Raw genomic sequence first — 12,543 nt, 5'->3', positions numbered from 1 at the left:
GTAATGTCTTTTTTTATGCCATATATAGTGCGTTCTGGAAACTATTCTGTACTGAAAGTCTGTGGTAGAAGCTGCAGTGACACACGATAGTAATTTCAAGGAAGCGGAATATGTGAAATGTATGACGCCACTGCTGAGAATGTAAAAGGGGAATTAACGATATACCTGAACGCAACACGCGTTGGACTGCGCAGGTCAGGAAGTTGTGTCTGGTTTTGTTTTTCAGCGAACAGTCGGGTCAGAGCAGTGAAAAGGTTTGTTTTTAAAATGGTAGCGTTAAAATTAGTCATTAATGATTATTTTAAACGCGGTTGACTTGAGAAGGGTGTTCTTTGCATTCTGCCAATTTCTGCAAACTGAACTAACAGTGGAGCAGGTTAGCAACGTAACAGATTGATATTACGGTCACCACGAGTCATGGATGGACACATGAAATAAGAAAAACAGAACAAAAAAACCCTTCAATACATTAACAAACAATTTGGTAACGTTTAATTTGTCAGGTGTGCTGATTATGTAATGAACTTGCTTTAAATCGGCTTTAGTCCCGTTTCAGGGTCATGGGGGTTGGTGCTGCATTTCCCAGCTGGCACCGGGCGAGGATGCGTTCAAGGTCCAATACATCAACCGAATACTGTGCAATACTGTTGAGCACCAAATGCCGAACATATTTGTTACAATAAAAATGAAACTTAAAGCCGTTATGTTTTAGTTTTTCTGACCACATTTAAGCGTTACGTAGTTCTAGCAAGCATTGCAGCTCAGAGTCGAGGAAGGTTGTTTTTTCCCATTCCCCCGGCGTTCCTTGAAGGTGTCATGTCGTTCACGTAAGAGCGAGGATTTGGAGCAGCAGATTACAGACTATAACGCTGCTGCTGCTGCTTTCAACCACATTACTCCACTGGTTCCCTTTCAGCTCTCTCGTTTTCAGAGTAGTCTCTTCTTTTTTGGCTGTTTTTAACTTGTCTGTTTGCATGAACTCTTCTGTGTTCTCTGCTCAGATGTCGACATCACTGAGCATGCGCATCCTCCGCTGCTACTCCAAGCAAGGTACCAAGTCACGTGGTTTTGTAACACGTTATTATAAGCATGAAATGATGAGACACCTCACATCACATTTATATCTCTCCAGGCACGATTGGATGGAGCCCTGGCGCCACACGCTCATTCAGCGTGAGTGTGAAGAAGGAGGGTTATAGTGAGTACTGCTACATAAGAGCTGTCCACATGTGTGTTGTCATTGGTGACCAGTCTGACAGATCAACTGACCGCATCTCTTCTTCTTGTTCTGCTGGCAGAGTATGTGAATGCTCAGGAGTTGCCCACAGACCTGAAATCCATCACTGACCGGGCTGCTACAACTCTCCTATGGACCGAGCTCTTTAGAGGTACAGTGTGCTTTCTTGGCATAGTGTATTATGTTATGCAGAGAGTTAAAACTGAAGCCTGCTGATATCCTGCATTTTTCTTATGATCAAACCACACAAGAAGACCAATATTGGATCTTCAAATATCGCTGCCAGTCATTGTGCTGAATGACCTTCATTAAGATAAACACAGCCACCTCAGTATGTCATTTCCACATTCATACCAAATGCACGTTAAACTACACCAGATTTTACATTTATTTTAACATATAAGAGAGGGGTGACAGAAAATTGCATACTGTGAAAAGAAAAAGTAGAAGTTCCTTGTAGAGAACTTGTTTTTCTTCCTGGAAAATTGCCAGAAAACTTGATCTGATCTTCATCAAAAGTCACAGTAGTAGACAACTACTGTGTAAAATTGTATGCTTACAATTTTACTTTTTTTTCCCTGCCTTATTGAAAATTCATAATAAGCATTCACATTGCCGGAGGAAAAGTAAGTGAATCCTTGGATTTAAAGCTAGTCAGATGTCCTTTAGCTCAAGATCAGACTTGCACAATGCGTAGTAGGGATTTGTTTTCTTTTACCATTCTTCTTTACAGAACTGCTTCAGCTCAGACGCATTTGTAGGATATTTGTGAATGGCTCTCTTGAGGTGTTTACTAAGTATCTCTGTGGGGTTAAGATCAGGGCTCCAACCGGGGCGACTCCAAACAGTAGATTTTCTTTTTATGAAGCCATTTTGTAGTAAACTTAGATTTTTAGTGTAATTTTTCCCCTTTCTGAGGCCATCCTAAATGACGATACTTCCTCCCCTTCAGCAATGTTTTGATGTTGATAAGCTGTGCCATTTTTGCACCTAACAAAAGTGCCAAGTATACACCATCATTTTTGCATCAGCATGGTGGATAATGTCAGGCATGCTGCAATGATTTTTTTGGGGGGAAGGGGTAATAATAGCTGGTGCTTCTGTAACATTTGGCAAGGACAGCCTCCTCTTCAGTGGTTTATGTAAGGTAGACTTATACACAGAGATGTTTGCCAGTATCCGTGATGTCTTGAACCCATTAGCTGTTACATCATTGAGGATTCTTTCTTGTACCTTTGGAGTTATCCCGACTTGCTTCCCACTTCTAGAAAGTGTAGCCACAGTGCTAAACTATTTCAATTCATAAACAGTTTTTATGGGACAGATAGATGCCTAAAGACACTGAAATTTAGTTAAATCCCCTTCTAGCTCTTGATTTTTGGATATCTGTAGAGATTCCCTGTTCGCAAGGCGTAGTTCAAATCAGCACATGCTTCTTATGAACAGTAGACTTAGAAAGTTTGAGTCTTTTATCAATCAAAGTTATTCCATATCACACCTCCAAACTCATTTTATTAATCAGACTTTAGTTGTGCAAACTACTCACCTACAATTAGATTTTAATCAAATTAATTTGTTACTTTAATCGCTTTTTCCACATCTGTTGGTATGTGGGTGTGTTCAATAATGACAGGAGAAATTGTGGTTGTGTGTTATCAGCTCCAGCACATTGAGTGTCTGTAACTGTGGCTCCAGTGATGATCAGATCACATTTTATTTGTGAAAACCAGTTTATTACAAGAAGTTAAAATACTTTTTCCCACGACTGTATTGTATGCAGAGGATGACGAGGATGGCTTCAGTTTGCTTTAAAAAAAATGCAGGGTGCATTTGATTTTAAAAAAAAGCTTCTTAAAGTGAACCAAATTTTCCAAAAACAGTTGTGTGTAGGTGAATGTCAGAAAGCATGAATCCTTAAATCTTGTCACTCGTTGGTTTCCATTGAACACTTCACTGCAGGACTTGGAATGACCATGAGCTATCTGTTCCGTGAACCTGCCACCATCAACTACCCGTTTGAGAAGGGGCCTCTGTCGCCACGCTTCCGGGGAGAGCACGCTCTCCGCCGCTACCCCAGCGGAGAGGAGCGCTGCATTGCCTGTAAGCTGTGTGAGGCCATCTGCCCCGCTCAGGTGAGCACCAACACACGTTTCCTGTCATAAGGATGTAGCTGCATTAGAGATGCAGATGTATTGATTGATGAATGTGTGAAGAGCTCAGTAACTTCCTTTGAAAGCAAAATGTTTATTCCAAGTGGTAAAACTTGAAGGGGTTTTTTAATTTGCTCCACCCTCTACAATAAAGACTGGAGTCTGATCATTGCTGAAGGAGTTTTAATGAACATTCCAGTTTAGCAGTTTTTTGTCAAGGGAAAAAACTAAATACTTAAAAGCACTTACGACTGCACCGTCAGAATTTATTTCTTTTTTTTCTTTTTTTTTTTACCGCACCGTCAGAATTTCAACAACTCAGATAAATCTGAAGCAACATCTCCTAATGTGTTTGAGATCACAAAGTTTGCTTTTTACCATTTCTTTGCCTTTCACTTTCAGAAGTTGCCGATTTAAAACTATTTTAAAAAAGGAGTTGCGTAGGTGCTGCAAAACTCAGTTGTAATAAATACATTAATTAATTAAAAAAAATGTTGGAGGGGGACACATCAGTGTGTAACTAGCTGTAAAAACTCATGACCGCTCTAATAATCAAGGTAGAATTTTATGTCAAGAAAAATGTCAAGCCTTTAAAACTGATTATACTGCAGATATTTGAAGAGGAAAATTAATCAGAATATGAAGAAAAAAAAAAGATTGCACAAGCTGGGCATGCATTAATGTAATTTCTTAATATAATGCTTTGGTGTTTGTTTTTTTTCAGTTAATTTAATTTGATGATTGAATTTGATGATGATTTTCATGAGAACTTGACTACTCATGAAAATGTGTAGTATATGTTAGTTTTAAGTTCAAAATGAAAGGTTTGTCATGTTAGAGTGAAATAAGTGAAATCCAATCACATTTAAAGTTCTGCATGGGAACTTTCATATATAATCATTAGCTTAGTAATGGATTAAAGCTGTTTTAATCAATAATTCATTGGGTCAATAGAACCAATATTTGCTGAAAAGGAAATCCTCTTGTTCAGAGGCAATGAGAAGGTGATTAAAGGTGCAGAAACCAGAAAAGTGTGTAGACTGCAGTAAAACAATGGACCTTATTTAAACTTGAATGTGGCCTAAAGAAAATTAAGTAGCAAGATCCAAACTTTTGTTTGTTATCTAGTTTCCTGTTCACATAAATGATGGAGTCTGGTCTTGGAGCCGAAACTCCCTGGCAGAAACGTGTGCCCACTGCAACCCAGAAATCTTCAATTATTTTCATCAGAGTCCATCTGTTAACCCTTATAGTTGATTTTTGGTTGCAATTTGATAAACAACGGTCATATATAAATGACTTACACGATGCTGCTAATGTCCCCTCCTTATCTCTTCCTTTGCACAACCCCCACAAAATGGACCTTTTATTAATAATCTGAGAATAACACAGTGTGTCTAGTGAACCATATAGAACATGTTTTGACTCCAACACGCATGCATATTTGTGAAAAGATGTACAAATTAATGTTGTAAAAATTCAGCACCGTTCCCCAAATCACCAGCCTGTCTGAGCTCTCCTTAAAAAAGAAAAAGGGGTTTATTCTCATTGCAGTTACCTAAAATGAAATGAGTTTTCCTCTCTCCTCCTCATGTTGATCTAAGGCCATCACCATTGAGGCTGAGACTCGAGCTGACGGCAGCAGGAGAACCACTCGCTATGACATCGACATGACCAAGTGCATCTACTGTGGTTTCTGCCAGGAAGCCTGTCCTGTCGACGCCATCGTAGAGGTAAGAAAAAGCTCCTTATTAAACCTCATATGAGGACCTCTGGTTCAGAGATGAGATCAGTCCCACTTTTCCACATTTAGTATTTAATTAACATTTGTCCATTGCTCTCCTGTAATCCCTCATTCAGGGTCCAAACTTTGAGTTCTCCACAGAGACCCACGAGGAGCTTCTGTACAACAAGGAAAAGCTGCTCAACAACGGAGATCGATGGGAGGCTGAGATTGCAGCCAACATTCAGGCAGATTACCTGTACAGATAGATTGTTGTATCAATCCTCTCCCTGTAAAGTTGCATAAAAATGACCCATATTATTGTGCTTGTATGAATTAAAGAGATTATTTCTGTTGTGAAAGAAATTACTTTACTGCTTTACTCTCTTATAATTCACCAAACATCTGTTGTTAGATACATATTTTCTTTTTAATTAGACAATGGGTATTCTTGTATACAGATGTAACAATTAAATAATTTATCAAGAAAAGTCAAGAATCGGTCCTCATTGCTGTAGAAAATAAAACAACATATGTCTTGTGATAAAGTGAACGCCTGTCTTGGTGTGTTTCTGACCAATTTTTTAACACTGAAAGAAATAGAAGACTGTCATCCAACATACTTCTTTTATAAACTATTTGAACTTTTAAATAATACAGAAACTCCTTATATGCCTGTTAAGAGCAATACGTGCACAAAATACAGCATATTCACATGAATCCAGTGTCTTTACTGAGCTCAAAGAGCTTTCTGACCATGTTTTATTTCTTTAAGTAAGACACTGAACTTCTGTGTTCCGTTATTTAACAATTCCGTTTTTTCCCCCCTCTGGCTATAATACTTATATAATGCTCTGTGTAATGCTTCTTTCTGTTGCTGCTGTGACAAGTACATTTCCCCGGTGTGGGATGAATAAAGTATATCTTATCTCATTTAATTTAACAAGTGTACTATAAAGTCAAATCCTGAACACCTACTCTTTACTTGGTTTTTGTGTCTCCGAATTTATCCTGTGTCTTAATCTTGTTCATTCCCACTTGTGCCGGAAACAAGACTGGCTGGATCCCAAATGAACTGAACTTAGTTTCCCCCCTACACAGTTTCATCGAGAATCTGGTTGGTTGTTTTTTTCGGTAGTTTTAAATAATTGTCTGAACAGTTTTTTTCTCTGTTTTTACATCCATAGAGATGCTAATATAAGTATCATATCTGCTGTGTAAACTCTTACATAGTCGAAAAATCTGTTTTGACACACACATTTTATGTTTTGGACTTGTAAATGATACTCCAACATCAATGGCCAGATATATCATATCTTTTCACCTGCAGTGGTATCCAAGTTGCATTTGTGCTGGCTTTTCAAGTGTTTTAGGAAGCTGTGTTTAATGCTTTTATTATTATTTGTAAAAGAGAACGGTCAGTGAGGGCTGATCTTTACATCCAAAGTGAGTTTGCTTGAAAACTATTGAAGTGTGTTCAGCTGTCTTGAGATTTAGCTCAGCTGCTATCCTCCCACACTCCCAGCAATGTTTCTTTCTTTTTTACGCATTCTCTTTCATGACCATCAGCCAAGATTGCTGTGAGGGAAGAACCTCTGAAACCTCTCAGGGGTGCCCGATAAATGCTGGATAACAGCTTTTATTTCAAATGGTGGTGCAATTCTCCAAGAGAAGTAAAGCTTTTGATTCAAGTGTTTAAATTATAGCTAGTAGGGTGGTTGAAGCTACAATAGTCACTGCTGCACCATATTTATGATATACCAGTATCTTTTAGGGATTGTTCACTTGTCATCAGTTGAGCTTCAGTTAGGTGTCTTATTCCGTTCAAATCCTTTTTAAATTTTTTCAACTTTATAAAATATAGGCACGTTTATTTCTATTGCAAAGTGATTCAAAGTGCTTACCTGAGTGAGTCTATTAGAAAAATGTGATTTGAAGAATTTAAATATTTGTAGTTGTCCCCTCCATGCAGATGAATAATGTTTCATCTCTTTTGTCCTGTTTAAAGACGAACTGAATTGTTCTAAACAAGTGGAGTCCCAGATTTGCAGTTCACACCTGTATTCATTATAATTCAAGTTGTAATCTGTATGAAGATGGAACATGTTATGTGTAATTTCTGCACTTCCATCACTGTCTGGTTCGGATCGACCACTAAACTAGACAGGCACAGACTGCAACGGACAATTAGGTCTGCCGAGAGGATAACTGGGACTAACCTCCCATTTATCCAGGACCTGTACCGGTCCAGGACCAGGAAACGGGCATGTAACATCTCTGACCCCTCACACTCAGGACACAGTCTGAACAGAACCAAATTTACTTTCCTAAAGAGGAGCAGGATGGGGCTCAGTTACCCGATCTGAAAGATTTGTAACTGTGTTTTTAGTGTCTCTCACAGGGGAAGGACTGATGTCCGTCAGCTGCACCAGTGCTGTATAATCAGTCAGTGAATACCAGAGAGACACATGAGTGAAAATGACAAATTAAAAAAACAAACTTGAAGACAATCAATTTGCATATAAACTGAAAATATTTGGAATAAATAAGTGTACTTTAATTCCCTTTGTGTTTTCATTTAGGCTCTATTATAGGAATTACATACATAGGAATGTCCACAGCATTTCAGTGTCAACAAAGGTCAGCCTATCAGGCTATAATTGTAGCACATAATTGTAGTTTGTAAGTGGTTGACACTAGTTATTTTGGATTTCTCATAAATCAGTATTAAAATGTAAGATACTGGCGGAAAATGTCCCGTATTTTTAAATTCAAAACTTTACAGGTAGCCTAGGGTAATATATTGACCCCTGTGCTTTTTGTAATGACTCTGAAGAATCACTTGATCACATGTTTCTATTGTGTCCTGTCTCACAAACTTTTTGGCGTGAAATTCGAAATTGGCTATCTTTAAAAATGAATGACATTCCAAAATTAGACATTTTTTACATAGATACAATGGACAAATCAGTGTCCTTCTTGGTTAATGTCATTCTCTTACTGGCTAAGTATCACATACACTGTTGTAAGTGGAGAAAAATGAAGCCCTCTTTCCAATGTTTTTGAAATGATTTCAAAAGTTTTTTTGTCTCTATAAAAAATATTAAGTCAAATAACTCAACTCACTAAAAACCTATTAACCAATATATCAAAGTATCTTTTATTTTAAGTATCTTTCTGAAATGTCGATGCTATTTGCTTTAAAATGCCTTACTGTTTCTTTGTTATTAACTTTAATGGTCTAACTTATTTTTTGTGTATACCTGTATGTCCATCGTTCATGATACCTCCCAAAATGTTCTATTTTCTTATATTGTATTTCTTCTACTAGCAGCTTGTATAAAATGTGTTTTTCTTGTTTATAAATTGTGTTCAATAAAAAATATATATATACAGGACTGTCTCAGAAAATTTGAATATTATGATATTCTGTAATGCAATTAAAAGGACAAAAATGTCATACATTCTGGATTCATTACAAATCAACTGAAATATTGCAAGCCTTTTATTATTTTAATATTGCTGATCATGGCTCACAGCTTAACCCTTGTGCTGTCTTCGGGTCAAAATGACCTAATTCTCCTTCCTTCCTTCCTTCCTTCCTTCCTTCCTTCCTTCCTTCCTTCCTTCCTTCCTTCCTTCCTTCCTTCCTTCCTTCCTTCCTTCCTTCCTTCCTTCCTTCCTTCCTTCCTTCCTTCCTTCCTTCTTTCCTCCTGCTCTCTCCTTCCTTCTTCCCTTCCTCTTTTCTCCCTTCCTTCCTTATTTCCTTGTTTCCTTCCTTCCTTCCTTCCTTCCTTCCTTCCTTCCTTCCGTCCTTCCTTCTTTTCTCCCTTCCTTCCTTCTTTTCATTCTTCCTTTCCTTCTTTTCATTCTTCCTTCCTTCCTTCTTTTCTCCCTTCTTCTCTTCTTCCTTCCTTTACCCGAAGACAGCACAAGGGTTAAGACAACTCAAATATCCTATTCCAAAAAATTAGAATATTCTGGGAATCTTAATCTTAAAATGTAAGCCATAATCAGAAATATTAAAATAATAAAAGGCTTGCAATAGTTCAGTTGATTTGTAATGAATCCAGAATGTATGACATTTTAGTTTTTTTAATTGCATTACAGAAAATAAAGAACTTTATCACAATATTCTAATTTTCTGAGACAGTCCTGTATATATGGATGCTGAATCATGGCCTGTAGAGCATGGATCTATATTCTTCTTCTTCTCCTCTTTTTTTTTTTTACCGCTGCAGGAGTCACGTGACCAGGGCGGAAGCTGACTCACGCTGCACGCTGATTCTCCCGCGAACGCAGCCATTTACTCTCTCCTCTCCGCGCGTCCACACCGGTGAGTGCAGCAGCAGGCCGGCCCGGGAACAACTTTGTTCTCTTTGTCAAAGTCAGTTAAAAAAAAAGAAAGCCAAACGGGAAGCTGTATGTATGATTTGTATTTATGGTTCAGGGTGTTGCTATTTGAACAGCGAGATTTAGACGTATCTTTGTGTGTGCTATCTTAGCCGTTAGCCTGCTGGGGGGATAGCTCCCATGCCGCGCTAGCTCCCTCAGTTAGCAACCCCCCGCTCGCTGGGGGCTTTGTTGTTCAGGCTCGCTCGTATTTTTTTTCCACAGAGCGTGTATTGTCAGAACTAATGGTGCATTTGTGCGGTTATGTCGACGTTTATTGAGCCGTTTATTTGGGAGGGAGAGCTAGGGCAGCGTGGAAACTCGTTAGCTCGATTGTTCCAGTCGCTCCCGCGTCAGATGGCGCACTAAACTAACAGCAGCAGCGTGGCCGCTCCGCGTCTACTGGAGCCCACTGGGGGAAACAGTTCCACATTAAGCTGGCGTTTTCTGTGTAAAGGCCATGATTACATCTCTCTTTGTGTTTCTGGTTTGGTCTGATATCAAGCATTAACACCGTGACGCTGCTGTTAAAGGCGGAGAAGCTGCTAGAATAGTTGTCCTGGTGCAACAGACCGGCTCTTAATTGTTAAGAAAACGCGCTAACGGTGGTGAGCTGTTGAAAAGCGTTGTCGTTGTTTCGTAGTTGGATGTACTGATGCAGGATTGTGCAGATTGCTAGCTGAGGAGACGGAGCGTGCTAACATCCCGCCTTGTTTTCTGCTCAGGAAAGTCGTAACCATGGCTGACTCAATGGGACAGTGTGTGCCGGTGGCTGTGTTCAAGGTAAGTGCTTGCTTTATACCGATATCATATCTATTTCTTTTTCCTCAGGTGAGCAGAAATCGTCTTTGAACTTGCAGTAGCTGAGCTAGGTGTGCCTGTGGTGAACCAGAACTAACCAGTCTGATGTAACTGCCTTTTGTTTTGTTTTTTTCCCCCCCTTGCAGCTTGTGTTGGTAGGAGATGGAGGCACAGGAAAAACTACTTTTGTGAAGAGGCATATTACAGGAGAGTTTGAGAAGAAGTATGTAGGTGAGTACAACCCACACGAGATGATCTCCAAGCTATGGCTATGCAAATCTCTCACTTTCTTTTTGTAAAGAAAAAATCCAGGGTTCCTGCAAGTGTTTGGAAGGTTGCATTTGTAAACTTTTAGGAGTGCCCCACAAAATTCAAGTTTCTGCAGCTCATAAGTTCTCCAACTCATGATTATGCGTGCTGTTGTATTTTACTTGCTAACCCAAATTGTATGAAGATGGGGTATGTGAAGACTGTACAATGTGACAGAAAGCAAGCCAACACACGTACATGAATGCAGTCAGAATGTTTTCCTCCTGTTTCCCTCTTGGGAGAATAACCCATTCATTGCCATTAATTGTATTTAAAAAAAATATATTACATTTGTTTTAGTCTTCCTATGTAGAACTTCATCATACTTCACATAAGTGTGTCAGTTCAGTCACTTTTTGAACGGAGGTGATTGTGCCATGCATGGAAAAGTTTCATAAGCTCAAATTATCACAATTATAAAATGTGTGAATTTGGGATAACTTGAAATACTGTTGCCTATATGGTAGTTTGAGGGACAATTCAGAATTATTTTTGCTTGTACGTGAAAGTGATGGATAAAATGTGCTGTTGATACAGGGGAAGAAATGCTCTTATGTGGGGGGGCTTACTGTCTCCATCAGTGTTTCTTTTTCTCATCTACATTTCTAATTATAGCAACCCTGGGAGTTGAAGTGCACCCACTGATGTTCCACACCAACAGAGGACCCATTAAGTATAATGTCTGGGACACAGCTGGTCAAGAAAAGTTTGGTGGTCTGAGAGATGGCTACTACATTCAAGGTGCTCTTTCCATCCATAGGAAGCCCAAAATTAGCATCCCTTTATGTGGAATTTTACCCACCTGTCCCTTATTATGTCTGTTAAAACTTAAATGTTCTCTCAACAGCTCAGTGTGCGATCATCATGTTTGACGTAACCTCTCGGGTCACTTACAAGAATGTGCCAAACTGGCATCGTGACCTGGTGCGCGTCTGTGAGAACATTCCCATCGTTCTTTGCGGCAACAAGGTAGACATCAAAGACAGGAAAGTCAAAGCCAAGAGCATCGTGTTTCACCGCAAGAAGAACCTGCAGGTGAATATACTACTCAAATCAATTTGTTCATGAAGTTGCGTTTTTATTGTAAGAATTCTAGTGTTCATTTGGTCTAATGTTGTCTTTTTTTTTCGGTTTTTGTCACTAGTACTATGACATTTCTGCCAAAAGTAACTACAACTTCGAGAAGCCCTTCCTGTGGTTAGCAAGGAAGTTGATTGGTGATCCCAACTTGGAGTTTGTGGCTATGCCTGCCCTTGCTCCCCCAGAGGTCCAGATGGACCCCACCCTTGCCGCTAAATATGAGGAAGAGCTTCAAGTAAGTATTCTTTACACACTGTTATACCACACTTTGTAAATTTAAATATCTCTTCTTCGTTTGGGTATCATGTGGTTGAAAATTTACGTTTGTCGCCCACTTCACAGGTTGCATCACAGACAGCACTCCCAGATGAAGAAGATGACCTCTAACCTGTTTTCTGGTGTCCCTGCCCCACCCCACCCCTTCCCCAGCCGTGGACAAGAAGTTGTTGAGTTTTGCCCCCTTAACTGTAAAATCCCTTTTCAGATTTTTTTATTTTCGAATTTTTTTGTTTTAAAACTAAAAAAAAAAAAAAACTTGCGAAAGTTGTGGTTCTAATTTCACTGTATGACACGCCCACCCCAGTGTTGTTGGCATGGCAACGTGCTATTCATCAAGCACCTTCCACTGCACATACCCAGCTCACGGTATACTGGGAGCACTAAGGGGAATAAACTTTGAATAAAACATTCTCAATATACCATGTTCATGCTGTTGATTTTTCTTTCCTCCTTTTTTGGACGTTGTATTCCATGCAGTCAGAGGGATGCTTGTGTAGTTCAGAATTGTTACAAATGCCTTGTAAACTAGATTTATTTCTTCCGAGATACAGAAATAATAAAAAGTTGAATTA

The 12,543-nt window shown here is 39.1% G+C and overlaps 2 protein-coding genes across 4 annotated transcripts; both read left to right on the top strand.

Annotated features, from left to right (window-relative positions):
* Positions 1–168: 168 nt before the first annotated feature.
* On the top strand, positions 169–6,056 carry ndufs8b (NADH:ubiquinone oxidoreductase core subunit S8b). The gene is made up of 7 exons (XM_061725485.1): positions 169–254; positions 1,002–1,050; positions 1,133–1,198; positions 1,299–1,388; positions 3,197–3,369; positions 4,992–5,120; positions 5,248–6,056. The coding sequence occupies exons 2-7, from the start codon at positions 1,002–1,004 to the stop codon at positions 5,377–5,379; spliced, it is 639 nt and encodes a 212-aa protein (XP_061581469.1). The 5' UTR covers positions 169–254; the 3' UTR covers positions 5,380–6,056.
* Positions 6,057–9,361: 3,305 nt separating this feature from the next.
* Positions 9,362–12,543, top strand: ran (RAN, member RAS oncogene family). 3 transcript variants are annotated; one of them, XM_061726318.1, is made up of 7 exons: positions 9,362–9,446; positions 10,228–10,285; positions 10,450–10,534; positions 11,228–11,353; positions 11,460–11,647; positions 11,757–11,927; positions 12,035–12,543. In XM_061726318.1, the coding sequence occupies exons 2-7, from the start codon at positions 10,241–10,243 to the stop codon at positions 12,077–12,079; spliced, it is 660 nt and encodes a 219-aa protein (XP_061582302.1). In that variant the 5' UTR covers positions 9,362–9,446; positions 10,228–10,240; the 3' UTR covers positions 12,080–12,543. The 3 variants fall into 3 exon arrangements, with proteins under 3 accessions (XP_061582302.1, XP_061582303.1, XP_061582305.1); XM_061726319.1 differs by having other exon boundaries at positions 9,428–9,532; XM_061726321.1 differs by lacking the exon at positions 9,362–9,446 and adding an exon at positions 9,454–9,497.

The sequence above is a fragment of the Cololabis saira genome, chromosome 7, assembly GCF_033807715.1.
Source record: "Cololabis saira isolate AMF1-May2022 chromosome 7, fColSai1.1, whole genome shotgun sequence".
NCBI classification, from domain to species: domain Eukaryota; kingdom Metazoa; phylum Chordata; class Actinopteri; order Beloniformes; family Belonidae; genus Cololabis; species Cololabis saira.
The sequence above is the reverse complement of the archived record's forward strand: the minus strand, read 5'-3'. Positions and strand labels throughout refer to the sequence as shown.

Coding starts and splice junctions, on each gene's coding strand:
- ran (XM_061726318.1), top strand. CDS start 10,241: ATGGCTGACTCAATGGGACAGTGTGTGCCGGTGGCTGTGTTCAAG. Junction 10,286..10,449: donor TGCCGGTGGCTGTGTTCAAG/GTAAGTGCTTGC, acceptor CCCCCCTTGCAG/CTTGTGTTGGTAGGAGATGG. Junction 11,354..11,459: donor AGATGGCTACTACATTCAAG/GTGCTCTTTCCA, acceptor TTCTCTCAACAG/CTCAGTGTGCGATCATCATG.
- ndufs8b (XM_061725485.1), top strand. CDS start 1,002: ATGTCGACATCACTGAGCATGCGCATCCTCCGCTGCTACTCCAAGCAA. Junction 1,051..1,132: donor CCGCTGCTACTCCAAGCAAG/GTACCAAGTCAC, acceptor ATATCTCTCCAG/GCACGATTGGATGGAGCCCT. Junction 3,370..4,991: donor AGGCCATCTGCCCCGCTCAG/GTGAGCACCAAC, acceptor TGTTGATCTAAG/GCCATCACCATTGAGGCTGA.